The following is a 25,138-nucleotide window of genomic DNA, read 5'->3' as shown; positions in this document are numbered from 1 at the left end:
GTCAGCTTTTCTTCATTTTCTCGGAATTTGAATGCAAAAATCCGCTTAACTGAAACAGGCATCCATCCTCCTTCACAATTCGCATCCCACATCCTGCATCACACATCCCGCATCCCACATCCTGCATCCGTGGATGAGTGGGTGAGTGGAAGGCGTGGTGTCCTTGTGCTTGGTATTTTTTTTTGGCTGGCTGCCGGAGCTCATAAAGTGGCATCCCCGCATGTACGGGCGTAAAATCATCATTTATCAGCAGGCAGCCAGGAGGAGCTCGTTGCTTGGAGCACGAGGCTCCCGCAGCTTGAAGCTGGTCCTGCTGCTGCTGGCGCCGTCGGATCCACATCACTTTGTCATTGTCATACCCTTTTTCAAGAGCTTTTCCCTACATCCTGGAATCTGCGAAAAGTGGCTACCCGCCCAGATCTTTCGCTACGAAGCATTCGCCTTGTTTATGTCTATGCTGTGCCCCCAAAAAGGAAAAATAGTGAAATGTGCAGATATTTGCATGGGGCTATGGCTGCTCCATCCTCAATCCTCCATCCGCCACAGATGTTTGTTAGTTCTCTGTTTGCCTTTTGATATTTTCGCCATGTTGGCGCCAGCTTTCGCTTTAGCTTCCGTTTCCGAACGTGCATTCTGCACGTTTGCCCAACTTGTCACTTTCAATGAGCAAAATACACTCGAATGGGAGAGTAAAAGTCTGCCCCTGCCTCTGCCTCCGCCGTAGCCTTTTTATGTCCGGGTTAAAGCCACTTGCAGCCCAGTTAAATATACCATTGGGTTGACATTCGCCAGCATTAACTACTGCAGCCAGCTGCTGCACTTCGCGTCGCATTTTCACATTTTCTATTTTCCATTTTCCATTTCTCATTGCACACTGCGCATTTCGCATTTCGCTCTTGTTGAATTTGAATTCAATTCTTCTTCTCTGCTGTCGTTTTTTATGAATTCTGGCATAGAATTTAATTTCCATTGCACACTTTTTGGCTCAAATTCTATGGGACACTGAGATACTATTGAAAGACCCTGGCTGGCTGGTGGCACTTTGTCGCAGCTTCAATAAACGTCAGTTTTTTAGAAAGAAAATTCACTGACAAAGGGGACAATTTAGAGTAACTTGAAGACCCAGTAATTGGACAGCGGCATGTCCTAGGGTGTGTTGGTGAAAGGGAGGCCCAAGACTCAGAGCAGAGTTAACAATAGACTTGACAGGAAAATGCTGCAATGCGCTGACAGCTATCCTCAATAAGAACTAATGTTACAATTTTTCAATTGATTACCAGGTATCCCGTAGTCGCAATTATCAAGTGAACTCTAGAATCACTTTACTGCAAATAAACTGACGAAGGTACCACGTTCTTCAGAGCAAGAATGACCCTTGCAATTAATCTAGAACAGAATAGAACAAACTAGAGACTTGTTTAAATTACATTTATACGGTTCGCCTTTTATTTGATGCATTAACTTCCGCACTGCACTCGTTGGAAAAACAGTATTCAAATGCAGTTCTGCAGTTTGTTTTTGGTAAGCTTCACTCGGAAAGTGTTTTGTTTTGTTTAATGTTTTTTGTTTTTTGTTTTGTTATAGTTACCATAATATTTGATGTTTGTTTTCATAGAGAACTCTAGCACTTGGTTGTTGCGCACTCGTGCTCTTACTCGTAATATTAGCTGGGCTTTAGCTTAGTTTTGTCATGGTTTCTTCTCATGAGTGGTGTGTGGTGTGGTGTGGGGACGTGGGTGTGGTATGTAAATAGTTTTGATAGTTTATCTCTCGCTTGCTTATGTTTGGTTTGGTTTCACGTGAATATCATTATCATTATCATTACATATACATATACATTTACATACAATAAAAACATGCACACTTAGTAGACTATATCTAGATGCTTTTGTATAAGTAGGTGTTGCGTGTGTGCTTTCCGTTCCGTCTGATGCAGCTTCGATTCAATCTAAACATAAAAGTAATGCTTAATGTTTGGTATCACAGAGAGGCGTGACTTTTTCATACAAAATACATACAACGAAGGACTAATGAAGAAAGTTACAAAATACAATATTATAGTAGTTGTTCTCCCTTGAGCCCGAGCCGCGACCTTGCACTCTTAAATATACTTTATATCGTTTATGTGTATAATATATAGACAGAGCCATTGAACCGTATTTACAGAGGATAGCTTCTTGCACGGAACATAATTGTAATAATAATTATAGTAGGGCTAATACGTATCTAGATTATTTATAAGGTTAATTTTTGGCTCTGTTTTGAGTATCTCTCTCTTGCAAAATCAACTAACTATTGGGGAGGGGAGTGGATCAGGGCTTGCTAGGGGTAACTACATTGGTGTACTAGGGCAGATGGGATATCAGTAGATTCGATAACGATTGTGGCTCATTTCCGGTGCTGATTGTTTTCGAAACATAAAAGGAACCGTAGAAACCTGTCACAGTTACAACCGTGTGTATGTGTACGTGTGGATACTTATAGTTCTACCTTTTTAAAATTACAACAACGAGTTACGTTTTAGAGGAGTCGTCTACATATATCGCACCCCAATACATACATACTCATATGCAATACATCGGCGAGGGGGGCGGTAGGTGCACTACTAACACTACTACATACAAATACTCTTCTTTTATACGTTAGGGTGTGTGTCTGTGTGTGAGTGAGCTAGTGAGCAAAGATGTCAACGCATCCATCTTCCTAAATGTAATCATCTCTTATAGAAAACTCTCTCTGGCTCCGTGACGCTCATCCCCCAACATCACACGCTGCGAGGGCGGCTCTCCGTACTGATCCTGATAGTAGTTCTCCCGCATCATCGTGTTCAGGCTGGAGCAGCGGAAGTAGAGAATCTCCTGGAAGGGCTTGCGAAAGTCGCGGTTGAGGGTGGCATAGATGATAGGGTTCAGCAGGGAGTTGGCGTAGCCCAGCCACAGGAACAGGGAGGAGAGCGAGGGCGGCACGTGCATCGTCTCGAAGGGCCGAATGAGTGCCAGTATGAAGAAGGGCAGCCAGCAGACGGTGAAGGCCGACATAATGATGCCCAGCGTGGTGGAGGCCTTCTTCTCCTTCGCCAGCTGAAAGCGGAGCTTTTTGTGGTGCGGCGACCCCAGGAGTCCAGTGGAGCCGCTCGCACCGCCACCGCTGCCATGGTGGCCGCCGTGATGTCCGCCCGACGGTCCGCCACTGATGGCCCCGCCGCCACTGCTGAGTCCCCCACAGGTGGAGTATGTGAGGGAGGTGTTGCCTACGCTGCTGTGCCGTTGCCCATTGCCGCTGACCAGCTCCGTGTGTCCCAGCGGCGGATCGGCGGCCGTGGGCGAGCCCTTGCCGTTGAGCGCCTTCTGGAGATGGGTCTGGGCTCGCTTCTCCTCCAGCACGATGCGGCGGGCAGCCCTGAAGATCTGGTAGTAGACGAAAAGCATCACGGACAGCGGGATGTAGAAGGAGCCCAGCGTGGCATAGATCTGATATGCGAAGTTCTGGCACACCGTGCATATAGGCATTCCGTCCTCATCCTCGTGCTCGTTGCCCAGGATCAGCAGCGGTGGCAGCGAGATGCAGGCGGCGGCCAGCCACACAACCATCACGCAGAGCATCATACGGCGGGGCGTTCGCTTCACGCCGTACTCCAGAGGCTTGGTGATGGCCAGATAGCGGTCCACGGAGATGGCGCACAGGTTAAGGATTGAGGCGGTGCAGCAGAGGACGTCGAAGGACACCCAGATGTCGCAGAGCAGCGGACCAAAGTTCCACTTCTCCAGCACCTCGTAGAGCAGGGCCATGGGCATTACCAGCAGGGCCACGCACAGATCGGAGAGAGCCAGGGAGACGAGCAGATAGTTGCAGGGCCGCCTCAGCTTCCGCACCATGCACACGGCGATGCAGACGAGGACATTGCCCACCACGGTGCCCAGGATGACAATGAGTAGAACGAGGCTCACGAAGATGGACTGTAGCGGTGGCAGGACAAACTCCCCGGCAGCAAACTCCTCAATCAACAACGGGGTGTCCGAGAGCGGCCCCAGTGTGGTGTTGCTGTCCGTAATGCTGCTGGTTATCCCCTGATAGCTAATGATTGCCACGGGGCTGCTGTTGAGCGACGCGGAGTATGGATATGGCAGCGCTGTGGTGGCGGTGAAGGCAGCTGCCGAAGCTGCCGAGGACGAGGCGGCTGCCACGGCACCCAGGAAGGCGCTGCTGCTGTTGAAGTCCGTGACTGACTCCGGTTCCGTGCCGCTCTCCTCGAGCCTCGGGGTGGCCGTAGTGGCCGCTTTGGCCGCTGCATAGGCCACCCAACTGCTGAGGAAGAGTATCAGCAGCGTCAGTGTGACGGTGGAGATCAGTTTGGTGCGGTGGTTGCTCTGATGCCTTCGCCGTCGGGTTGCCGCTGCTGCTGCAACGTACTCCGCCGCGGACGAAGCCATCAAACGGTGTTCTCTGTGTTCCAGAATTGCGGTTTCAATTCGTGAGAAGGTGATGTCTACACAGCACTAAACTGCTGTTGCTGCTGCTGCTGCTCATCATCATCATCTGGATCATTGTGTTCATCATTGTGTTCATCATCGCGTAGCACCCCTAGTGCCGCAAAATGCCTTGATTTACCCTTCGCTGTTGTTGTACAATATTCCCGTCATTAATCATAATTTCAATAAGAATAAGTCGTCTTATTAGTTTCTCTCCAGCTCCTAGCTTCCAGGGCTTCTCGTGGAGCTTCGCCTCTGGCGTCTGGCGTTTGGCGTTTGGCCTTTGTGTCGCTTGATTACAAATTTATGTGGGACAGGGCAGACAAGGGCAGGGCAGGGCACCCTCCTCCTTCTCCTCTTTTTGCTGGGCAACGCGGCGTATGCTTAATAAAAACGTAGCTGCCGGCTGCCTATTAAATGATTTCGCTTGATGTCGCCCAACACATTGACTTTTATGGGTATTACTCCACTATATCTATACCGGACAATCTACGGAGTGGCTGTTTGTGGCTGGTATTTATGGGTGGATCTGTCCAATGATTGTCGACTGGCTGCAAAGAGAAGAAGAAGCGAAAAGAATATTACTTATGGAGTGCAAACAGGTCGGTATTAAATTCTCAATTTAAATTCACATAACAAAAATCAGTCTCAGCCGCAGCTCGAAGGCTTCCCCGTCTCGTACTCGCCCACATGTCGCTCCTAATGATGGTCACAGTTGTTACAATTTCCAGGGAACCATTTTTAAACAATGAAACACAGAAAGAAAGCTGAAAGTAAATAAAGAGACAGGGAGAAACAGAAGCGAAACACAACCGCGTTTTCATGGCCCGACGGCCATTTTCGCATGGTTTGTGTACTTGCTAAGCATTTTCCTCATTTTCCACGAGTCATCCTTGCGGCTCTGGGCTCCACACTGGCGTCCCTTTGTATTAATTTTTATACTTCTTTTGATTATTGAATCGTCGGGTGGTTGCCATGCCCTCAAAAACCGCAGGCCACACCCACGCCCACGTCCCCGCCCATGCCCACGAGCACTTGACGCTCTTGAAAATGCGAAACAAATAAACAAAAGGGCAGCAGCTAAAAGGCGGCGTCTCCCGTTCATTGTTGTAGCCGTTTTTGTTGGCAGCTTCCGTTTCGCAATTTTATTTATTTCTTTTTCGCTGCTGCTCCCACTCCGAATCCTCTTCCACCTCCCCTTCCCTTGCGGTCAGCAGTCCTAGAAGTAGATGAATTCGGAGTAGAACCGCGACCCAAAGTACGAGTACGAATTTAAATTTCTCTCCTAATTGAATTCCATTTGAGTCTCTGAATAACGGTCGTCGAACCCGGGGGGAGCTCAAGCTGGTACCGCAATCGAGGACTGACTTTAAAAAATAATTTGCTTTGGCTTTCGGGCTTCGGGCTTCGCTCTCTCGTGTGTCTCGGTTTTAGAATTTATTGAATGTGGCTGGGTGGCAATTGAGCGGAGTAGGAGGGGTAGCTGGTGTCTAGACGGCCAGACGATGCCACAACTGTGCTGCAGGTGTGACCCTCTTTGCCAGAGTCAAGTTTTTAAGTGAATTTGGAAACAAAAGAATTAAAAGTGGGATTTGCATCATTAAATAACTATTCTACATGTAGCAACATTTTAATCTTATGAGCTGTGAGGACTGTATAGGATTGGGTTATCTATGAGAAAAGACTCTAAAGGATACAGAGTAAATTAATTCCCCTAATGTGATCCATACAAAGTTGATGTTTATCCTGTGATAAATTGAATCTAATTTTAGCATAAATATTTTTATCGCGCCTCATCCGTGACAGCATCAATATCAACCACCCCACAAACCGCAGAAAGCCATAGAGCAACATGCCAACGAAAATTGGTTGGACATCGGATAATAGGATGGCATAATAATTACCAAACTCTGAACAATATTGTGAGCTGCTCATTATTGTTTTAATTTTAGTTCGAGTGCAACGATATTTGGAAAATTTCGTCTCTGGTGGGGAAATTGTCTGTTGATTTTGCATTCGCTGCATTTTGTGAGTGTGCACTCAAATGGGTGGGAATTGGAGATCAGTGTTAATTATGCTAATCAAGCGGACAGCAGGCTGTCCCTGGCGGGGAGGGTCTGACATGGACATGGCCTCTTCCCGAGTGTTGGCCAATTATTTGGTCAGCAAATAACAAATCGTAAGCCGCTTTAAGCTTCGGGGGACAGTTGCCAAGTCGGACTAACGTTCGGATGAATTCTCCCGGCAACAGGACATAAATAATGTAATTTAATTATGAATTGTTCTGGGGGAAAGATGTGGGAATAGGGCTTAAAATTCCCCCTCATTTCGCTGCTGGTCGTTTGTGTTATTGCCAAAGCCGACAGGGGCCTAAATATTCATAGGTTTTAATATTTATGTACCAGGTCCTGTGTGACAGACTTTCTTTTGGTTTTTTTTCTTCCCACAAAATCCACCTGGCTCGTCTTTTGATTGCCACCGCACGTCTGCCACACTATTTGACATTCCTAATACGTTTCCAAGCCCGCAGCGCACAACTTTTCAAATACTTGGCAATTTTGCTGCCTGGCCTGGCTTTTCCTTGCCAGCAGCCCAACCCAGCCCCTCTGCGGCAGCGTCTTGAGGTTTGCCGCAGTCGCTCGACGCCGATGACAGGACGGGCTGCAAGGACCCCAATTTCTTGTCCTGGGAAACAAGTATAGTTGCAAAACAAGTATAATTTTAGTTGGGTTCTGAAATTTGTTGGGCAAACTATTTTGCAGATGCGGTGCCTGATGCGGAGTGTCCTGATTTCCGACTACTCTTGTAAACTATTTACTGCGGCGGAATGAGCACGGATTTCCATTTTCCTTCTGCATTATTAAGTTCTGCAGAAAGGAGGAGTCACTGGCCAATTCATGGGTTTCCTTTCAGTTAACACAAAATATATTTTATGGCTGCGCTGACGCTTGCAAATCCTCAAGTTTTTCTTCTCCCCCAAAAAGAATAAAGTGCTTTTTAAAATCAGCGAGCGTAAACTTAATTTTCCAGATTCAGATATCCCCAACAATTGTTTCAGGCACCCCAGCATAACAGCTGCAGCCACTCGAAGGGGGTGGCCTGGCATCCAATGCAGTTGATGGTTGCAGTTTATGGTCCGCTGAGGACCGGCATCTCCTCCGACCCTCTCGCCTTATGCCACGCCTTTGCTGTGGTTTGGGTTGGCTCGGCTCCGGCACTTAAGCTTTTCTTTCTTTTGGTCTTTTTTTTAGCAGACAGAATTTTTAAAGCTGAGCAGATTTGCGGCTGAGACTCGAAAGTCACGAAACAAGTCACTCACTGAGGGATTCAGATGTGGACTGCATACATATATAATGTAATAAATCCATGAAAAATAAAAGCAGCCAAAAATGGTGCAGTCGGGTGGCTGCATAATGAGATACCCGCAACGTTATCTTACAATCTACAGGTGCCACTTGCTTTCTTTGATGTTAAGAGCCTTTAGGGAGCGTAGATAAAACGTTTCCTTTGTATGTGTATCGAATGTCAGACTCTCCAGGGATATTGGTTTCTGCTTTAATCATGTAAAAATTTACAAAAAAGAACAAAGTGGAGTGTGGTTTGGGTAATCTGTGTTGTCCATGGATTTCGTATGCTTAACTCATTTCATATGCTCGTCCGCAAAGCGAATTTCAATTACAAAGTCATAAAATTTGATTTCTCATGACGGCTTTGCTTTCAATCCTCTGCCTTATTTATATGCCATGCTTCGTCCTCCGTTGTCGGAGCACTTGCTCCATGTTCCAAGTGCCTCATGTAATTCCAACCTGACACATCACACGGGGGACGGCGGGGAGACACTGTCTGACACACGCCTCGAGAGCACACCAAATTGCTGTAAATGGATGCGAGTTAAAAAGCCAGCAATTTTAAATTGCCGCTGTCGACATTGGCGCCCCTTTCGGTGGCAGGCTGGCTGGCAGCTTGGCTTGTGGCAGGGGCAAGCATCAGCAGCAGCAGAGCTGTCGAATTTGTAGCAGAGGGTAGCACCATCACCAGCACCATATTCTTGCGCACTTGATGTTTATGTGTCAAGCTGCTCCTGGTTTACATTCCCTTACATTTTTCCCTTTTCCCTTTTTTTTCGCTTTCGTTGTGTGGAGCGTTGGCATGGTTGTAAATAATGGATGCGTTGATTTCGAATCATATATTTATGCCAGCGCGCTTACACTGCCCAACAAAGTGTGAGAGTATGCTTACTCTTTAAGAGCCTCTCCCTGCTTTGAATTATGGAATTGCCAATGCTATTCCATTAATTTCTTTGTGCATAAGATGTGTTTTCAAGGTCAAGTACATCACATCCCTCATCAGTGGGCCACAAAAGTGTTTAGTGTTTGCCATTAATTTTGTTTTTCAGTGTTGTATAACACAGCAGTTCCGTTCATGAAAATGGCTGCCATATGTACGCGTTACAGGAAGCCTGATGGGTGTGTTCCAGTGTATGTTTGTTTATTTGTGTGCATAATAAAATTTGTTCGCAAAACATGTGTAGAAAGGAGACAGAGAGAGAGTAAAGGCATTTGCTTATCTTTGGAGACCCTCTTCCTTCATTCCTCTTTCTCTTACACGTATACCCCATCATGATGTTATTTCTGGCCTGACAGTCTCACTGGTGTTTCGTTTTTGATAATGCCTTTGCATTTAAAGTTCACGTGGGCGTATGAGTGATATGATTTGCATATACACAAGTACAAAAGTTTCGTATATATACAAGGTACACGAATTTATTTGCATGTGCGTGTGTGATGTAATAAAGCATTGAGTTTTCCATAAATTGCTCCGCCCTGAAAATATGTACGCTTTGCTTTTGCCATTTCCAGTCGACAGGAGCAAACATTTACATATTTTGTTTGCGTCTTTTGTTATTTTCATTTGATTATTTATGGTTGGTCTTCTTTCTGTTTTGGGGGGAAAAAGCCGATGATTCGCTGGGCCAGGAGACCCAAGGAATTTATGTTCGTTTCGTTCTTTCTCCGATATTTGTATGCCACATAAATGTTCGTTTTGTCAAGTCAAACATTTGCAGGCGTTGTCTCCCATTTTATAGCTCATTTTGTTGCTTTGTGTTTTTCTGCGCAATTTATTGGGTTTTAAAATTATTTCTCTTCCGCGCTGTGACATCATCATAAAAACGTACCATTTCACATTTATTCACGGAAGCATTCCAGTCAAAAAAGAGCCTTTGTCCCCCGGTCTATTGTCCATCCTGGGTCCCATTGTGTGGCAGCAGGCCGACTCATATTACTCTTTGGCCCTGCTAATTGTTGGCCAATAGCCAACATGGTCAGGTTTTTTCTTTTTGTAGCATAGTTCCGCATTTTGATCAGTTTAAGAACTCACAACGATTCAATTGATTTGATTGTGGCTCACATACAGGGGAATGCTTTCACTGCTTCTATACTGATACATGGCACATCCTTCCTCTGTTGCTGCTTTAATCTAATGCAATCTGTAGCAGCTCCGGCTACAAAGTGCATTGCAGTTCTGGCCTCCAACAATTTTCCACTCAATATCCTTGTCCTGACTTTTATGAGATTGCTAGCCAGCGTCAACGTCAGCATCAGAGTCAGATTCAGCTTCAGCTTTAGGGGAATTCCTTCTTGGCCATGATCCTGAGAGTGAGTCATAAAATCGTTTTATATGGCTGTCGGATAACTTTGTCTCCTAATTGAATTGTTTTCCGAGCCCGTGTCAGCGTCGAGACTGCCCTGGAGAGTGGAGAGTGCATTCATATCCTCGCAATAATGTCGATATTAAATTCTTTCTACCATGATGTCGGGTAACCTTTCACACGTAATTGATTTCCTGCTAATCCTGTACTTCCCTCATGCTCTCATTTCCCTTTCTCATTTACTCACCCTTTCTCCTTTTGTCCTGCTCCTCTCTTCTCGTACGAGAATCTCTCTTTTTACGGCTTAGACGGCTCTTCAGACCTCCTTAACACCTTGCCTGCAATGAAAGAGATAAGTTATTAGGTGTGTGTAAGTAATTAAAGAACCTTAGCGCATAATGAGAGTCGGGCTTATGACTGAGGCACTCTATCACAGCTCCAGACAGTGCATAGAAATCCCCACACTACACAAGGTGTCTCTACACCCTTGACAGAGGGTGCTCTGATTTTGTAATTTGAGTAGAGATTGTTGGAAACTCTCCGTCTGTAAGGGCATCAAGCTGTTCGGCTCGAAAGTCTATCCTTTTTTTATTTTTTTTTGTATGTAAATATAATAAGCCCACCTACTACTGTCTGCCACCTCGTGTGTCTGCTTGAGACGGCATCAATCATATGCCATGTTGTGCTGCGTTCAACGGTGGCTAAACAGGCGGAAACGTTGAATGGATTCCGCGCACCCGTACCCGCACACACATACATGTACGCACTCTGTGGCAAGTTAGAAAATTGAAAATTTATCGTCTAGAACACTGACAGACTCACAAACACAAACACAAACACAAACACATTGAGCACACGCACACAGAAAGAGCGAAACCGCAACATGAACAGCGAGCGCTAACAAGAAATTGTCAGCAACAAATTTAGGTGGCATCAACAGCAGCAGCAGCCTGCAACATGCCCCCTCAACTAGGTTGAGCTGTTGCATGCGCTTCATCAACGTCATGCTTAGCCGCATTTGAGACATTGTAGGCAGGCCTTGCTGCAGTCGGTCGAACACCACAGTGCAGCAGACTAGATCAGAGATGGTGCTGAGTGCCACCCAGTTGCACACATACAACATTAAAATTCCAAACATGCAGCAGCAGCTTCACCAGACAGACAGCAACAACCTCAATCACTCAATTCTCAGTGACTTTGGGCGCTTAATTTTGCATAAGAGAGAACGTTGAAATGAAATAAGAGAACGGAGACAACACACAACAGAGATTTGAGAACGTTGAGTTCTCATAGAAGTGTCATTTCTGTTTTCGAATTATGTGACTGTTCATTTAAGGCTCTGAAAGACGGCTAATTTACAAATGAAACTCAATTTAAAATCCCATTAAGTCCAAAGGCAGAGAATAAAGTGAATAAGAAAACCCAAATGAAAGAAGTGAACAGCTGCAGGAGGCTGCTACACAAGGGAGCAAAAAACAACTGGATTTACATGCGGCGTTAAGTACAGAGATACAGAGGAGAGCGAAAAGAAAGATCCGACGCCCGAAGCATGCAAGTTCCGCAATGGGAATTATATTTTCTGTACAAGATAAAAACACCCTGCGCCAGGGTATCAAAATGCAGCAGAGCTAAGCAGTTCTGTGAAGACAAAGGCAGCGAATAGAGAGATAGCGAATGAGAGCAATAGAGACAGAAAGTAAAAAAAAGCGAGATAGATAAATAAAGAATGGTTGATGCACACGGTTGACTGTGTGTGTCGCTGGATAGAAGATAATCAACTTCAGTCAGCGAGCGAAAATGCGGCGTGGCGGCAACAGCTCGACAGTTTTTAATTGAGTTTGCGCTTCGTGTGTGGCAGCCACCGTTATGAATGTGGCAGGACTCGAGCCTGGATCTGTGAGAGTGAGCGCATTATTTGCACTCAGCTGGAATTGACTCGCTTTGCGGTTTCTGCACTTACGTGAGGAGCATGAGCAGGAGCAGGAGCAGGAGTAGGAGCAGGATCTCTGTTGCAACTTGCAACATCTGTGTGCCCTTCATGTGTGCTGCTGCGGTGCAGTCGCCAAGATTTTTAATTAAGTTAATGAAGTGCATCGTGTGGTTTTTCGGTCACAAGCAGTGACTTATCCATCTTTATATTAATAAGGCCATTAAAACGGGGCACCGCACGGCACTTTGTAGAAGTTTTTTATGTACCAAATGCAATCAAGAAGGCTCCTCCTTTCCGTACTCCTACGCCACTCCCCGTCAACTGCATTTTCTGGATAAATGTGCAGCGATTTCTGCTGGAGGGTCCGGGTCTAGGTCTGTCCGGAAATAAGTGGGAAATAAAAATGAAGCTCGAGCGAAAGTAAACATTAAATATTTATGATGCTGCACAAAAAAAAGATTGCAATCAAAAACGTGAGAAAAGTTTCTATTGCATATTTATGTGCGCAGCCAGCGGAAAGCGCATCAAGGAGGAAAAAAAGAAGCGGACGGAAAATGCAGAAAAATTTTAAAGAGCGGACGCATAAATCCTCTTCAGCATAGGGAGGAGCGAGGATGAAATCAATCAATATAGTAATATTTTTTATAGTTTAGAAACTGTTAAACTAACGGATATTAACCGGAAATCTAAGAGTTGAGAGTTGCTTATTTTTCATGGGGAAAGCTTAGCTTATAAATTATTTCCGTTGGGAAATAATATCCAATAACTAAGTTCCATACAAATCTCACAGCAAAACGACTCTTTTTATGGACGGTGCTCCGAAAAAAATACCAGAACTGACTTGGCAATTCTCCACAGGAACAAACAGAGAATGCCCATCAATCATAAAAGTATCTTCACGTTCAATTCGGTTCCCTTCGCTGCCCCATAGCATAGAGACCGTACTTTCAGCTGTACGCGTAGTGCACCATATTCCATTGCTCTACAGAGAGGGAGAGAGAAAGAGTGGGAGAGGTAGGGGAGAGAGAAAGCTCTCTGTATGAACTGTAATGAATATAAAAGTGTTGCTCGTGCCTGATGGAAACTGTGTTCACGAGGAGGGACGGTGGGGGGCACTGGGTGCAGAGCAGGGATCTGCACCAAAATGGTTTTCAATTTAGTTAATTTATGGCGCGCATTGTTGGCACCGAAATCGCACTTGCTGGAGACCCAGACCCCCAGACCCCAGCACACACACAATGGGCATATTTATTGCCGTTTTATTTTCCCATTTCAATGCAATTACCCAGATATATGTATATATGCACTACAAAGACCCGAACGTATCTGCTAATAAATGGTCTATTTTTGTCGAGTGGTGAAAGCATTGTATGGGAGCAGAAGCAGAGTTAGAGGCAGCTGCGACAGCTTAAAATGCACTGAAAAATTAGAGTGGAGGAGAAAAAGCAGACTGCCCGAAGATATCCATCGAGTCCATTGTGTGGGCCCAGCTGTCCGAAATGCGGCACTTATCTCATTTGAGAAGTGAAGAAAAAGAGGCCCAAGGAGGCCGTAAGTCCTGCTCCAAGACCAGGTTGGAGAACATTAGAACACATGTCTGGCTGGTTGGCTGCCTGCTGCGCTTGTTAAGTGCAAAGTTTTAACGCTGGTTAGCAGCTGCTAATTAGCATAAAGTTGGGCCAACTTTCGCGAGACTCTTCCCAGTGCTCTGCAGAGGACCTCGTACCTCGCACGGTCCTCAGACAACAGCCACCGCCTCTGAAGGCAAGAGAGAGCACGAAAAGCAGGTCCATTCATTCCGCATTTTGATAGCGTCACTTTCCTAAAACCCAGCCATGACGCTGCATCTCGTTCTGCTCGCAAGGATCAGCATCCAAGCATACAGTTCATCCTGTTCATCTGAATCCTCCTCAGAACATTCACAATCTTCATGCTTCTGTCCCTGTCCCTGTCCCTGTCGCTTTGCCATTCCTCATTTCTCCTCTCGTCTGGCGCCGGCATGCGCTGTCGTCTTTTGTTTAGCTTGAAGCACGTCTCGCTCATCTCTTTGATAAATATTAGTTTAATTCTTTAGCTGCCAGCCCCACCCCAGAGCCCCACCCCACGGGCTCCACTCAAGGGCTCAGGGCTGCGGCTGCCGTCAGTCTCTTTAGTGGCTCGTTTTCTTATTTCATACAATTATTCGGCGTTTCTTTTTCATCTCGCCTGTGCCTTGCCTTGCCTTGCCTTACATTATTGCTACTGCCTGCTCTCCATTTGGTGTCCTTTGTCGGGCTTTTGAACAAATGAAAAATGTTAATATTTGCCTTTGATTGAAATTGGAGTATCGACTGCAGCATTTGGCCCAAAACAATTGGCAATTCGATTAATGTGGAATGGAAAATGCCAAAGAGAAACTAAAAGAAATTTCAACTGATTAATTGATGGAAAATAAATATTTTGAAAGAGCGAAGAGAATGCTTGCATTACAGCTAAACACCCCGTATTAAATTCATCAATGTGTGACGATAGGAATATTTGATAAAAACGAACTATAAATAAATATATATCGAAGCTTAACGATGAATCCATAAAGAATTCCATCAAAGAACACTCTTTGCTACTTTATTAACGAACGTCAGAAGTAGATGACAATTTGTCAGCTGATGAGAAATTACTTCCTTGATTTCCAAAATAATTCTCTGATGGTGAAAATGTTTTCTGCAAAGAATGCACCTTAATTCGATGCTTTGTGGAGCCATCAGGCGAACAATCCGGACCAAATCTCGTGGCTCTGTTAGACGGCCTGCAATTTGGCTCATTCAAGGCGCACACACCACACAAACACACACACTTTAAGAAACTGAGATACAGAGATACTTTCCATTCAATGGCAACGCAATCAATGGCAGCTGACAATTTCTTTTGGCTAGCACTACACAGTGGCTGTGGCTTTGGTTTGGTCTTGGCCAAAACTGGCAATTGCCAACTGCCACACACAACCTTGATGCATTTTGGTTTCGTTTCTCGTTCATTGAGAGGAAAATGCTGCGTCTGCTGGTTCATTCATGGGATACTTCCACCCTGATTTCTCCCTCTTTGACAAGCTGTCTGACATTTGCCAGATTTTCCGACACGTTTCTTGCATAGAATATCATCAAAATTCTCTGTGTCTTTGTGTCTCTGTCTCATTCCCCGTCTCCGTCCTTCCCTCCATCAAGTCGACATTCGCTTTAAGCAAAATTATGATTTGATGGCAGGGCCTGGCCATGTGACGTTTAAATTGAATTTTCGAATTTTAGCATGTTTATTTCCCAAGCATTTCGCGTGTCTCTGCTGATTTTGGGCTACACATGAGAAATATTCTAAATTTAGACGGAAAACCAACAAATAAATTCCCCTTGACAGTGATGTGTGTATGTCCATCTCAGATCGAGGGGAACGAGCGACAGGTGCAAATGTCATTCCATGGGTCCAGCAATTTGTCGAAAAAGGAAAAGTTCAGGACTTGTCAGCGGGCCTCAAACTTTTTCCACTTGTCATGCTGCTCTGAGAGAACAACCAGGTGAAACATTGATGGGGGGGCAGAACCTACTCTGCGTCAAGTTATGATGGTTTTTACACCGTTTCGTTTCGTGAGCTGTCTGACCTGTGTTAATTGGTTTTGCTGCGGCCACGACTACCACGCCACCGTTCGCTGGGCAAGAAAAAGCAACATTGACTCGCTCGAGGCTCTTTGCCATAAAAATGCAAACAGCATCGGCAGGCACCAAGGAACCTGCCCCAAACAGACGAAAGCAGACACTTGTTGCAAAAACGATACAGTGCGAGACGGTAAAGGGGAGGAAGAGAAAAATGGCTGCCTGTTGCAGCTGCTCGCAGCATCCGGAGACCGGAGTCCAGAGTACATAGTGCGGCGTGAGGCGTACGGCGTCCCCGTAGTAACCCAATGAGGAGCAAAGAGAATTTCAGCCAAGGGCCCTGGCAAATAAACGAAGTCGAGAGAGATGACGGCAGGAAGCCGAGAAAAGAAATATACAATTTAAACGTTTCCAAATTGATTGCCAAGGCCCCAGCACAAGTTGCAATCTCATTTGGCCAATGCCATTCGAGCAAAAATATCTCCGGCATAAATTGCAAAATATATTTACATTTTTATGCAATTTTATAATAACGAGTTCCATGCATAAGGGAGATACCAATATACTTGAAGCAATATTCAAATGCATTCAATAATCGCCGGTTGATTGATTTAATATGTTTTCAATTATTTTTACCATGAAATGAAAACCTAAATTGAAATCATTTCATAAACATAAAAATCACATAAATTGAAGAAAATTGAACAAACATCTCAAATAAATAAAGAACAATGCAGTTGTGTTGCATAAAAGTGTAAAAACTAGTTTACTTAAGCTTTTGCTTAGATATCTAACAAAAAGAACAGGTAGATTCCTCTCAGACAAAAACGAACTTGAGGAATTTAAATGTTTTCACCAGGAAATAGGGGAATGTAATGCAAGAAAACACAATACAAGCATCGGTAAGAGTTAGAATGAAATTCAGTGAATGCAACATTCAATGTGTCATCAAATTGTTGCATTGAATTAATAAATTTACTACCGAAAATATACAATTACAAAAAAGAGTACCACTAAATGGAAATAAATTGGAATAAATAAAAAGCGAAACATAACTTTTATAAATACGAATATAGTTACGATTAATATTTGCACTTTTAAATCCATGATTTTGTTTCTTTTTCTTAAAAAATAATTCTTGTTTTAATGGAAATGGAAGAAACTGAACAATTTAATGGAAGTGCACTTAAATATGGTCAACAAACAGATTTTGATAGACTTAATTTCCCTTCTAAATTGTTATTCTCGCGGCTAAGTGAGAACTTTTCGAGATTTCTACAGCAGCAGTGGAAAGTGAAAAGAAACTTTTCTGGAAATGCTACTTCGATGGAGTGTGGCTCCTCTAGCGCCACCTCTCGCCCTGCACCAGCACCTTGGGCCTCCACTCTTAACAGTATAAAAATAGCCTTTTTACTACTTTATGCAAACTTGTCACCAAACTGAATGCCTTTCTCCTCTGAATTTCAGCATTGCCTTTCTCCTCTGGCCTTCTTCTCCACTTTGTTTCTGCGCGGGGAAAGACAACAAGTGGCTCCTGGGTCCAGAGGGGGAATTTAATTAAAAAGTTTTTTATGCGTTCCACCAGAGCCGCAACAACCGTAGCAAAAAAACCAAAAGGGACGACGAGAAAAAAATACCGAAAATTTGAATGCCCTTGCGGGTCGATTTTTTTGTAGTTCCTACATGCTAGTCATTCGGTTATGCTATGATTTGGCATCCAAATGAATAAATATTTATATTAAACTAATGGTCGCTTAAGGGAAGACCGATTGATTGTTAGTTGCCTATTTTAGTCATACTCAAATAGCAAATTTGGTTGCAAACATCCACGTAAAATCATCATATTCTCCTTAAAGGGTATCTTAGCAACATTGTACACTCTTGTGCCTATTTTCTGAGAGAATTCTGTCCCTATTTCACTGTCGCTTTCCCTCTTTATGCCCGTCTCTTTTGTCTGTTGTTGCCACGCCACATAGTTGCAACGGAAAATAACTTTTGTTGCCTTTTTAAGTGGCATGTAAATTTGTAAATTCATATTTATGCCGGTCCCGAAATAGTTGATCCCAAAGATGAAGCCGAAATGATGCAGCAATTTGCCGAAAGTTATGGGCTGTCATTTTAAGGGTAAAAGACGGTGCGGGGTGGAGAGACTAGAGGATGATGCGCTGTCAAAGTTGTTGCACATTTTTGATGCACATAAAATTCGGTGAATGTCTCATCAAATGTTAAGCAGGCAGCGCAAGTTTGATTGTCACCCGCTCGTTGCCACTGAAGAAGCCCCATAACGAGAAAAGTGGAAAGGGGATGGGCGGGGTCGTATTGGAGCACGACGCTGCCACTTGAAGGGGCAACCAGCATGAATCAACTGCAGGCCAACAATGGCTGCGTAAATAATGAACAAAGCCAAATTAAGCGCCAGCTCTTGGTGCTCTTCTGCTCGTGGTCCTGTCCTAGTGCCGTGCCGTGCCGTCCCGGCCATGGCCCATTGAGCGCTCATCCAATTGAGTTAGTATTTGCATTCAAGTGCCAATTAGCTGGGGTCCCAGCCGGGTGCGGAGGAAGTGCAGGCGGATGGTAAGGGAACAACTTCCGCTTATTGTTCCAACATCAAGGGCTTGCAGCAGTCCGCGGTGCGGACTCTGTCGAGGATTCGTCCGGGATTGTCTCAGGCCGAGAGAGGGAGTGGGGGAGATCCATCAAAGTAAGCTCCGATTCGCTTGGCTTAATCCCTGCAATTGGCTGGCCATCCACCAAAAGTGCATTTGTGGCTGATTTTTTTTGTTCCCCTAATTTCCCCACTTTTCCTTCAGTCTGCAATTTCCTCTCGCCACACTGCAATTTTCTCAACTGCCTCCAAAAGCGGAAGTGGCTGACAAGGTTTGGCTAATTGAAAGCCTCTCTCCTGAAGAGCAGAGAGCTCCAGCTCCATGGCCACTGGCAAGTCTTCCATCGCATGGTAGATGATATTGTGTGTCTGTTTCAACTATGAGGGCTCCTCGTAGACTCTCCAGACTATTCCTGTCTGCTACAATTTGAACAATTCCTTCGATCCCAACGCATTACCACAAATTATGTCACGTCTTGTCGCAGTCGAAAACTTTTCAAGTGCTTAACTTTTATCGCATAATTGAACTATGAGGCGGTTGAGCTTGGGTTTCGCTTCAGCGTCAGTTAAGGCTTAGTTTGGTTCGGTTTGGTTTGGATGAGCAAAGTTTTTAATGTCAGCTTAAGCACACTTTGCACACTTGGTCTGCAGGTTTTCGAAAACTCGTTGTCTGCTTTCCAGACAAACAATCTGGATAGAGTATAAATGATCTACAGACGATGGGATTCTCAACTTTTCAGGGAGCAATCAGGTTTTTCAGGTTCTTCCTGTTACATCCATTCCCTGGAATAACATATACCCTTGCAGACTATGTACCTCGTATGCGAAAGCACTTTTACAGCAGAGTAGCGCTTCATGGAGGATTAAAGAGATGGAGACGTATCCATGCATGCGCCGGCGAATCGCCAATCAACATCATCGTCAACGACGACAGTGACTATAACCGCAGCCATCACAAATGCCATTAGAGAGGCGCAGACCGGTCGAGTTGGGTTAGCCCCCGCCACACAGCAAGGACATAAGGACATGCCACCCGCCCAGCATCACCACCACCACCGCAGAGCCCCATAGACAGGAGGCAGAGGCAGAGCCAGTGGCAGCAACCAGCAGTAACAACAATGTCCTCATGGCATTAGTAACTAGTGCTGTGGCAGAGGGTGGTGGTGGTGCTCAACTAACGCATCGTAAATTGAGATTTCTATTTATTGTCAGCGACCACAGCAGCAGCAGCAGCCTCGGCATCAGCCGCACCATTGTAGCCAGTGGCAGAGATGGAGGCAGCAGCATCAAGTTCATACAACCGTCGGTTCGGTCCAGTCACCCACTGAGTGGATGGTCCTCGTTCTCCCTCCTTCCACTCCTCCACCAGCCTGTCACCGACTTGACGCGGTCTGCCGACTTCATAAAGTCGCTTAAGCATTTTTAATGGACTTTTAAGTTTGCTTTTATTGTTTCATTTTCATTGCTTTTATTTTATACATATAATCGTATCCATTCGGAGGAGGTTAAATGGTGGACGCTTCTACGTATGCATTTCTGTGTATTTTTCTAAAGGGGATGAAGGTGCAGCATAAATTAATGACAAATTCTCTCCGCACAATGATGGCTTGTGAGGGATTTTGTGGGATTAAATGTGGAACAGTTTATAAAAAAGTTAAATTGAAAATCCTTCGCTTTTGTCAGCTTTTTCGCAACTGGTTAAGAAAGGAGAGGACAGATGGAGTTCCTATCAAGTTAATTAAAGTAAGTTACAAAACTTATTTCTTTCATCCAAAATTTATTGAATTCACGGAGCTAGTCAGCACATATAAATATGTACGTATTTGTTTTGCAATCAGCCGAATGTCTATACTTTATCAAGAATATACACATTTCGTTGAGAGAAATGGAGCACTCCCCTGCTGTCCTTGTCGTGGCACACTCGTATGTGTCTTTCTGCCGTCTGGCGACGAGAGCTCCGCAAATACAATTAACAATAGTTATTCGATTCAATGATGTTCTGTGGCAGAAATTTCCATTTCTATTAATATCATATTCGTATATTTGATGATCTACTTATTTCAATCAATGTTCTGTCAACTACTTTTCGAGGAGTCTCCTTTTTCCTCTTTCGTCCGCGCCAGCCAACTGTCAATCATAGGGAAAATCCTCTGGGGCTTCGCGTCTGCCGACGGTTGAGGGCGAGAGGCAGCTGGCTTTATTATGGAAATTAAATTGATATTTAAGTGACACTGCCGCTGGCAGCGGAGTGAGCAAGATAAATTTCGGCTGACGGCAAATTGTTTGCCCATATTCCTTTGTTAAGATGAAATGAAATTTTTATGAGCTTAAACTCGAGCTGGGCTCATCGCATCGCATCGGCTGGGTGCCACGCAATCTAATGGAGCAGCAGTCCTGGCCAGATGTGGGCGCTCTAAGAGCCATGGCCCATGTATGTGGTCAGCTTATGGTTTGTTGGTCTGGTCCTCGCTCTGGTTTTAGTCCTGGTATTTTGACCTTTCAGCTTCAGGGCTTGCCGTCACCGTCCCGCCCTGTTGCCGCCTCTCGGCTGTTGGGTTTAATTAATATGCAAATGGGGAAGAAGGCAAAAAGCAAAACGGCTGGCAGCAATTTAAATTTAGTTTCTCCTTTCTTTAATGAACTCCGCACGAATTTGCGCACTTGCGTGGCCCGAGACTTTTGGTTTGCTGAAATATTTATCGAATGTGTAACTTTCCTCAACCACAACTTTTCGCATGGTACATTTTCGGGGCAACTTTTGCGTGTGGCTGCAGGCCGAAAACTTTTCCCCTTCATATTCATAAAGGTATTGCTGTTGTTGCTGCTGCTGCCAGTTGGCCGCATCCGCATCGCCATTTGCAATTCCACGCGAGGTACATTTCCTGTTTGTCGGAAATGCATTTCCGCTTCCGACATCGCCAATGTTTGCCCACTGTTTTGCTGAACATCGATTTGATATTTGATAGACATTTTATAAAGCCCGGAGGGCGGAGCCTCAGAATCAGAGTCACCCAGAGCTAATGCACTTAGTTGGCCATTCAACCAATTTGGTTACACGATTTGGATGCAATTTATTGCACAACATTGGCCTCGATTGGTCGGCCGGCCGGCCTGCCACTTGTGCAACTGATTTGATTTTTATTAGCATTTTATGCGATTTGTTGAAGTGTCCATGAAACATGGAATTGCCGTTGACCACTTCAGACTGAAAATTAAATTAAACACGATCGCAGGACGAGTGCAGACTCGGCCTCTGCCTCTGCCTCCACTCTGCTTCTGCCTCTCCATCTGCCATGTCCCAGTGTTGTTGCCCGTATTGGGTTTCCCTCCCTTTCAGCGCCCCACCACACTTTCTGTGGGCACCCACCGCAATAAAGCGCTCAAACACTGTCTGCCATATCGAATTTCACACTTTTCCGAGCAAAGCGAACAAAGGAAAACATGAAAATTCAGCGGGCCACAAAAAAGAGGCAATCAATGAGGCGCTTTCGCCACGTTTGCTTGCTGCAACACCAACTGTTAGTGGAAATTCATCTCCATCTCCAACCGTATCTGCATTGTATTGGATTTTTACTTTTCCATGACTCTTAATATGTTTTTCGATACGCTTTTTGCCTGCAGCTTTCCACATTGCACACAAGGCAGGACTCGTTTTTGTTTTCTTTCCTACAAAGATATCTGATGAGCCATGATTGAATGGGGATTAAGAAAACAGAAATGAAGAGCGGAATATTCGAAAATTCTTCATTCGGTAGTGGGGGTTTTCCTCAGATTTTGACACAGGTAACCGATTACGCGGACGAGCAGCTTGTCTTTCAACGATTTTATTGCTAAAAGGAGAAGTTTCACAATAAATTTGGGACATTTTGTTTGAAATTTGCACATGTAGATACCTAGAATGTGAAAGGAAACGAGACGTCCACAAATATCAAATAAGTGAATTAATGGAAACTTCTCATAAATAATACAACTGTCTTAGCTGAAAACAATACGAGTATCTCTATTATCTATTAATCTCCCAATAGAGAATAATTCAATTAAAGGGGTATCTCAAGCCAATTCAAATGTTGGCCTAATTAAAAGTATCGCTGGAGTACGCCAGGTCAATTAGAACGAACTCTTCCATTAGTTTGTCTGGTTTCCAATTCAAAGCCGTTAATTGGACATAATTATGGCCGTGTTTGGTCGGACCTGAACCGTTCCTGTCCCTGTCAGGTCCGTGCTGCATTCGCTTGGCATGGCCGTGAGTGCTGCGGATGGGTAAACCGCAGCAGGGAGCATCTGGCAGTGGCAGATCCGTCTGGGACACGCGAGAGATGCAGGGAGAGTGCAGATGGGAAATTGGACTGCACAATAAATATTTATTAGGACCGCTGCCCTGCTGCCTGGTTGCCAAAAATTAAATTTGTTTTCATTAAGCCAGACAAAGCCGTTTAAGACGGCAAGAAAATATATGCTCAGTCTCATGGGCTCTGCTCCAAGGAGCTGTCGCTGCCGCTGCCGCGAAAATATGCTTAAAATTAAAAAGGGTATCCTCCTCCCTGGGGTATTTTCAGTGTCAGGCTCGTCGTCGCCTTCGTCAGCCCTTGACGTGGCCAAAACATTTCGCCGGCTTAATTGTGCGCAAGCCAAGCAGATAAAAAATGAAATGAAAAAGTTTTGGCCCCCAACCGCCAACCGCTAAAAAAAGAAGAGAAAACGCGAAACAAAAGCGAGGGGAAAAGTGGGAAGTGGTAAGAGAAAAGTCGCATTGACTGCTTCAATTGGTTTGATGCGAAAAGAAACAAAACAAAAGAAAACAAAATTCAAGTAAACAAGGCAGGCAAAAAATATAACTATGGCCAAGCCGATATTTTGGTTACCCTTGAAGAATACTCGTTTTTAACACAGAAATAGGTAACAAAACTGAGCGGCTCCTCAATAATATTTATTCCATATTATATATGCTCGAAAATGTTTTCAAAAGCGTGCTATGAACCATGGTGCCCCTTATTAGGGTGTACATAATATGCGACAGGGTTCACAGACAAAGTAGAAAGGCAAACAATGGCGTGGACCCTGGTTGAGGATCCAGGGACAAGGCCAGGGCCCAGAGACAGAGACAAGGATGTCAGTAAACAAAATCACAATTAACTGAAAATGACAAAAAATAACAACGCCAAAGGAGCAGCGAGCAGCCGAGCAGCGAGCATGTGACAATGGCGCACGGCAGAGGGTCCTGGGCGTCAAGGATATGCGTCTCGCTTTAAAGTGTTAAAAAACAGACACCCAGGACATCCCAAGGTCTCTTTCTGCGAAAAGGGCCGCGTGTGCTCGTCATAAAGCATTTTAATTGCTGTTCCCCCCACAAAATTCCTTTATATGGGAAGGTTTTCCCGTGAGAAATGATTAGGGGCGACTCATACTCCTACCATCCGCAGTTTATTGAAACGGAAACAAAGACAACGATGAATATTTAGTGATTAGAAAAGGGTTTCTTCGCCTTCGTCTGCTTTCCCTCGTCATTCATCATCAGCCATTTCAGCACGGCCTGCTGAAAGTCAGTCCAGAGGGTCATGTCGCACTCAAAGACTCAAAGAAACCCGTCCCGAATTCCCTCACTGCAATATAGAGGACGTTGTTCACGTTCTTCTCCAGTGAGACACACAGCGCCTCCGCCTTCAACAGTGCAGCTGGCTGCCTTTGACATGAACTCACTCTCGTTGGATTCAAACCTACCGCAGGTAGTCCATGGGAAAGCCTTCGAACCGTAATGAAACAATCAATTTCACAAGAGGGAGGAAGCTCACCTGTAAATTTAAAGCTTTTCATTGGCAAAAGCAAAACATACGATTCGTTATGCCAGTGCGTTGGCAAAAGCGAATGCCTCGACACAGCCAACCATGATTCCAGAGGGAGTCCCTATCACATGAGCATGATATTTCCCAGAGGATCTGCCGCTTTGTCAGCTAATTTACATTGCATTGCCATTGGGAGTGGTAATGAGAATTAGTGACTAAAAGCTAATTGCAAAGTGCATGCTAGAACGCCACTTGGCGGCAGAAATATTCAGGGATCCTGCATTACACACAAATATCATAATAGTAATTTGTTTTTCTTTCGCATTCGCTTTCAGCGTTTGCTTTCTGCACTAATTACGAAACACACAGTCGAAATAATGAAACGCAAAGAAAAACAACAAACACCCGATGAGGGCGGCAGTGGAAGTACCTTTGAAAAGGATTTCCCTGAGCGGAAATGAGGGAAATGCTCCTGCCTTTATGGCCTTAAGGTAACTTTAAAGGTAGCCCAAATGTATAGATGAGCTGGGAAATCACCTGGATTTTGGGTAGAGTGAAGGGTTCTTCCAGTTAATTGTGGGACAGGAAGTTGTTCAACAACTTCGGAGACCATTGCTTGAGGACAATCTTAATGGTTCAATCTTTAAGTTATTTAAAGAGTTTTTCCAGGAAATACTTACGAAAATAAAGTTTGAATAATACATACAATGAGTTGAGCTTTAGCTTCCAGTATATACGAACCAAATATGCATTTAAATGTAAGTATACGTCTCTTATGTACATTTTATTAGTATAATATTTGCATAAGATGCGACTCTTGTGTTCACATCAAGAGCTGCATCTTGAAAAGAAAAGATAACCTTATCTTTGCATGGAAATGTATCCCATTTGATATTGCTCACTCTAGAATAAACTTTATAAATCAAGATTAAACGTGTAATCGAGTCAAGATTCTGTTCCATTGGCTTTTGACTCGTGGCACTCTATACGCACTTCCATTCTCAAGAATAGATATACGCACTTCCATTCTCAAGAATAGAGAGTTGAATATTATTTGTAGAGTATTTCGAAAGCAAATACTTAT

At 44.5% G+C, this 25,138-nt stretch overlaps 1 protein-coding gene across 1 annotated transcript in view; it reads right to left on the bottom strand.

Annotated features, from left to right (window-relative positions):
* Positions 1 to 1,423: 1,423 nt before the first annotated feature.
* LOC117897464 (5-hydroxytryptamine receptor 1) overlaps positions 1,424 to 25,138 on the bottom strand; it is a 52,377-nt gene continuing 28,662 nt past the window's right edge. Inside the window, exons 3-4 of the mRNA XM_034806311.1 lie at positions 10,367 to 10,457; positions 1,424 to 5,020 (exon numbers count right to left, since the gene is read on the bottom strand). Coding sequence (XP_034662202.1) covers positions 2,721 to 4,430 — 1,710 coding nt within the window. The 5' untranslated portion in view covers positions 4,431 to 5,020; positions 10,367 to 10,457 and the 3' untranslated portion in view covers positions 1,424 to 2,720. The remainder of the gene's footprint in view (positions 5,021 to 10,366; positions 10,458 to 25,138) is intronic.

This window comes from Drosophila subobscura, chromosome O, assembly GCF_008121235.1.
Source record: "Drosophila subobscura isolate 14011-0131.10 chromosome O, UCBerk_Dsub_1.0, whole genome shotgun sequence".
Classification (NCBI taxonomy): domain Eukaryota; kingdom Metazoa; phylum Arthropoda; class Insecta; order Diptera; family Drosophilidae; genus Drosophila; species Drosophila subobscura.
The sequence above is the reverse complement of the archived record's forward strand: the minus strand, read 5'-3'. Positions and strand labels throughout refer to the sequence as shown.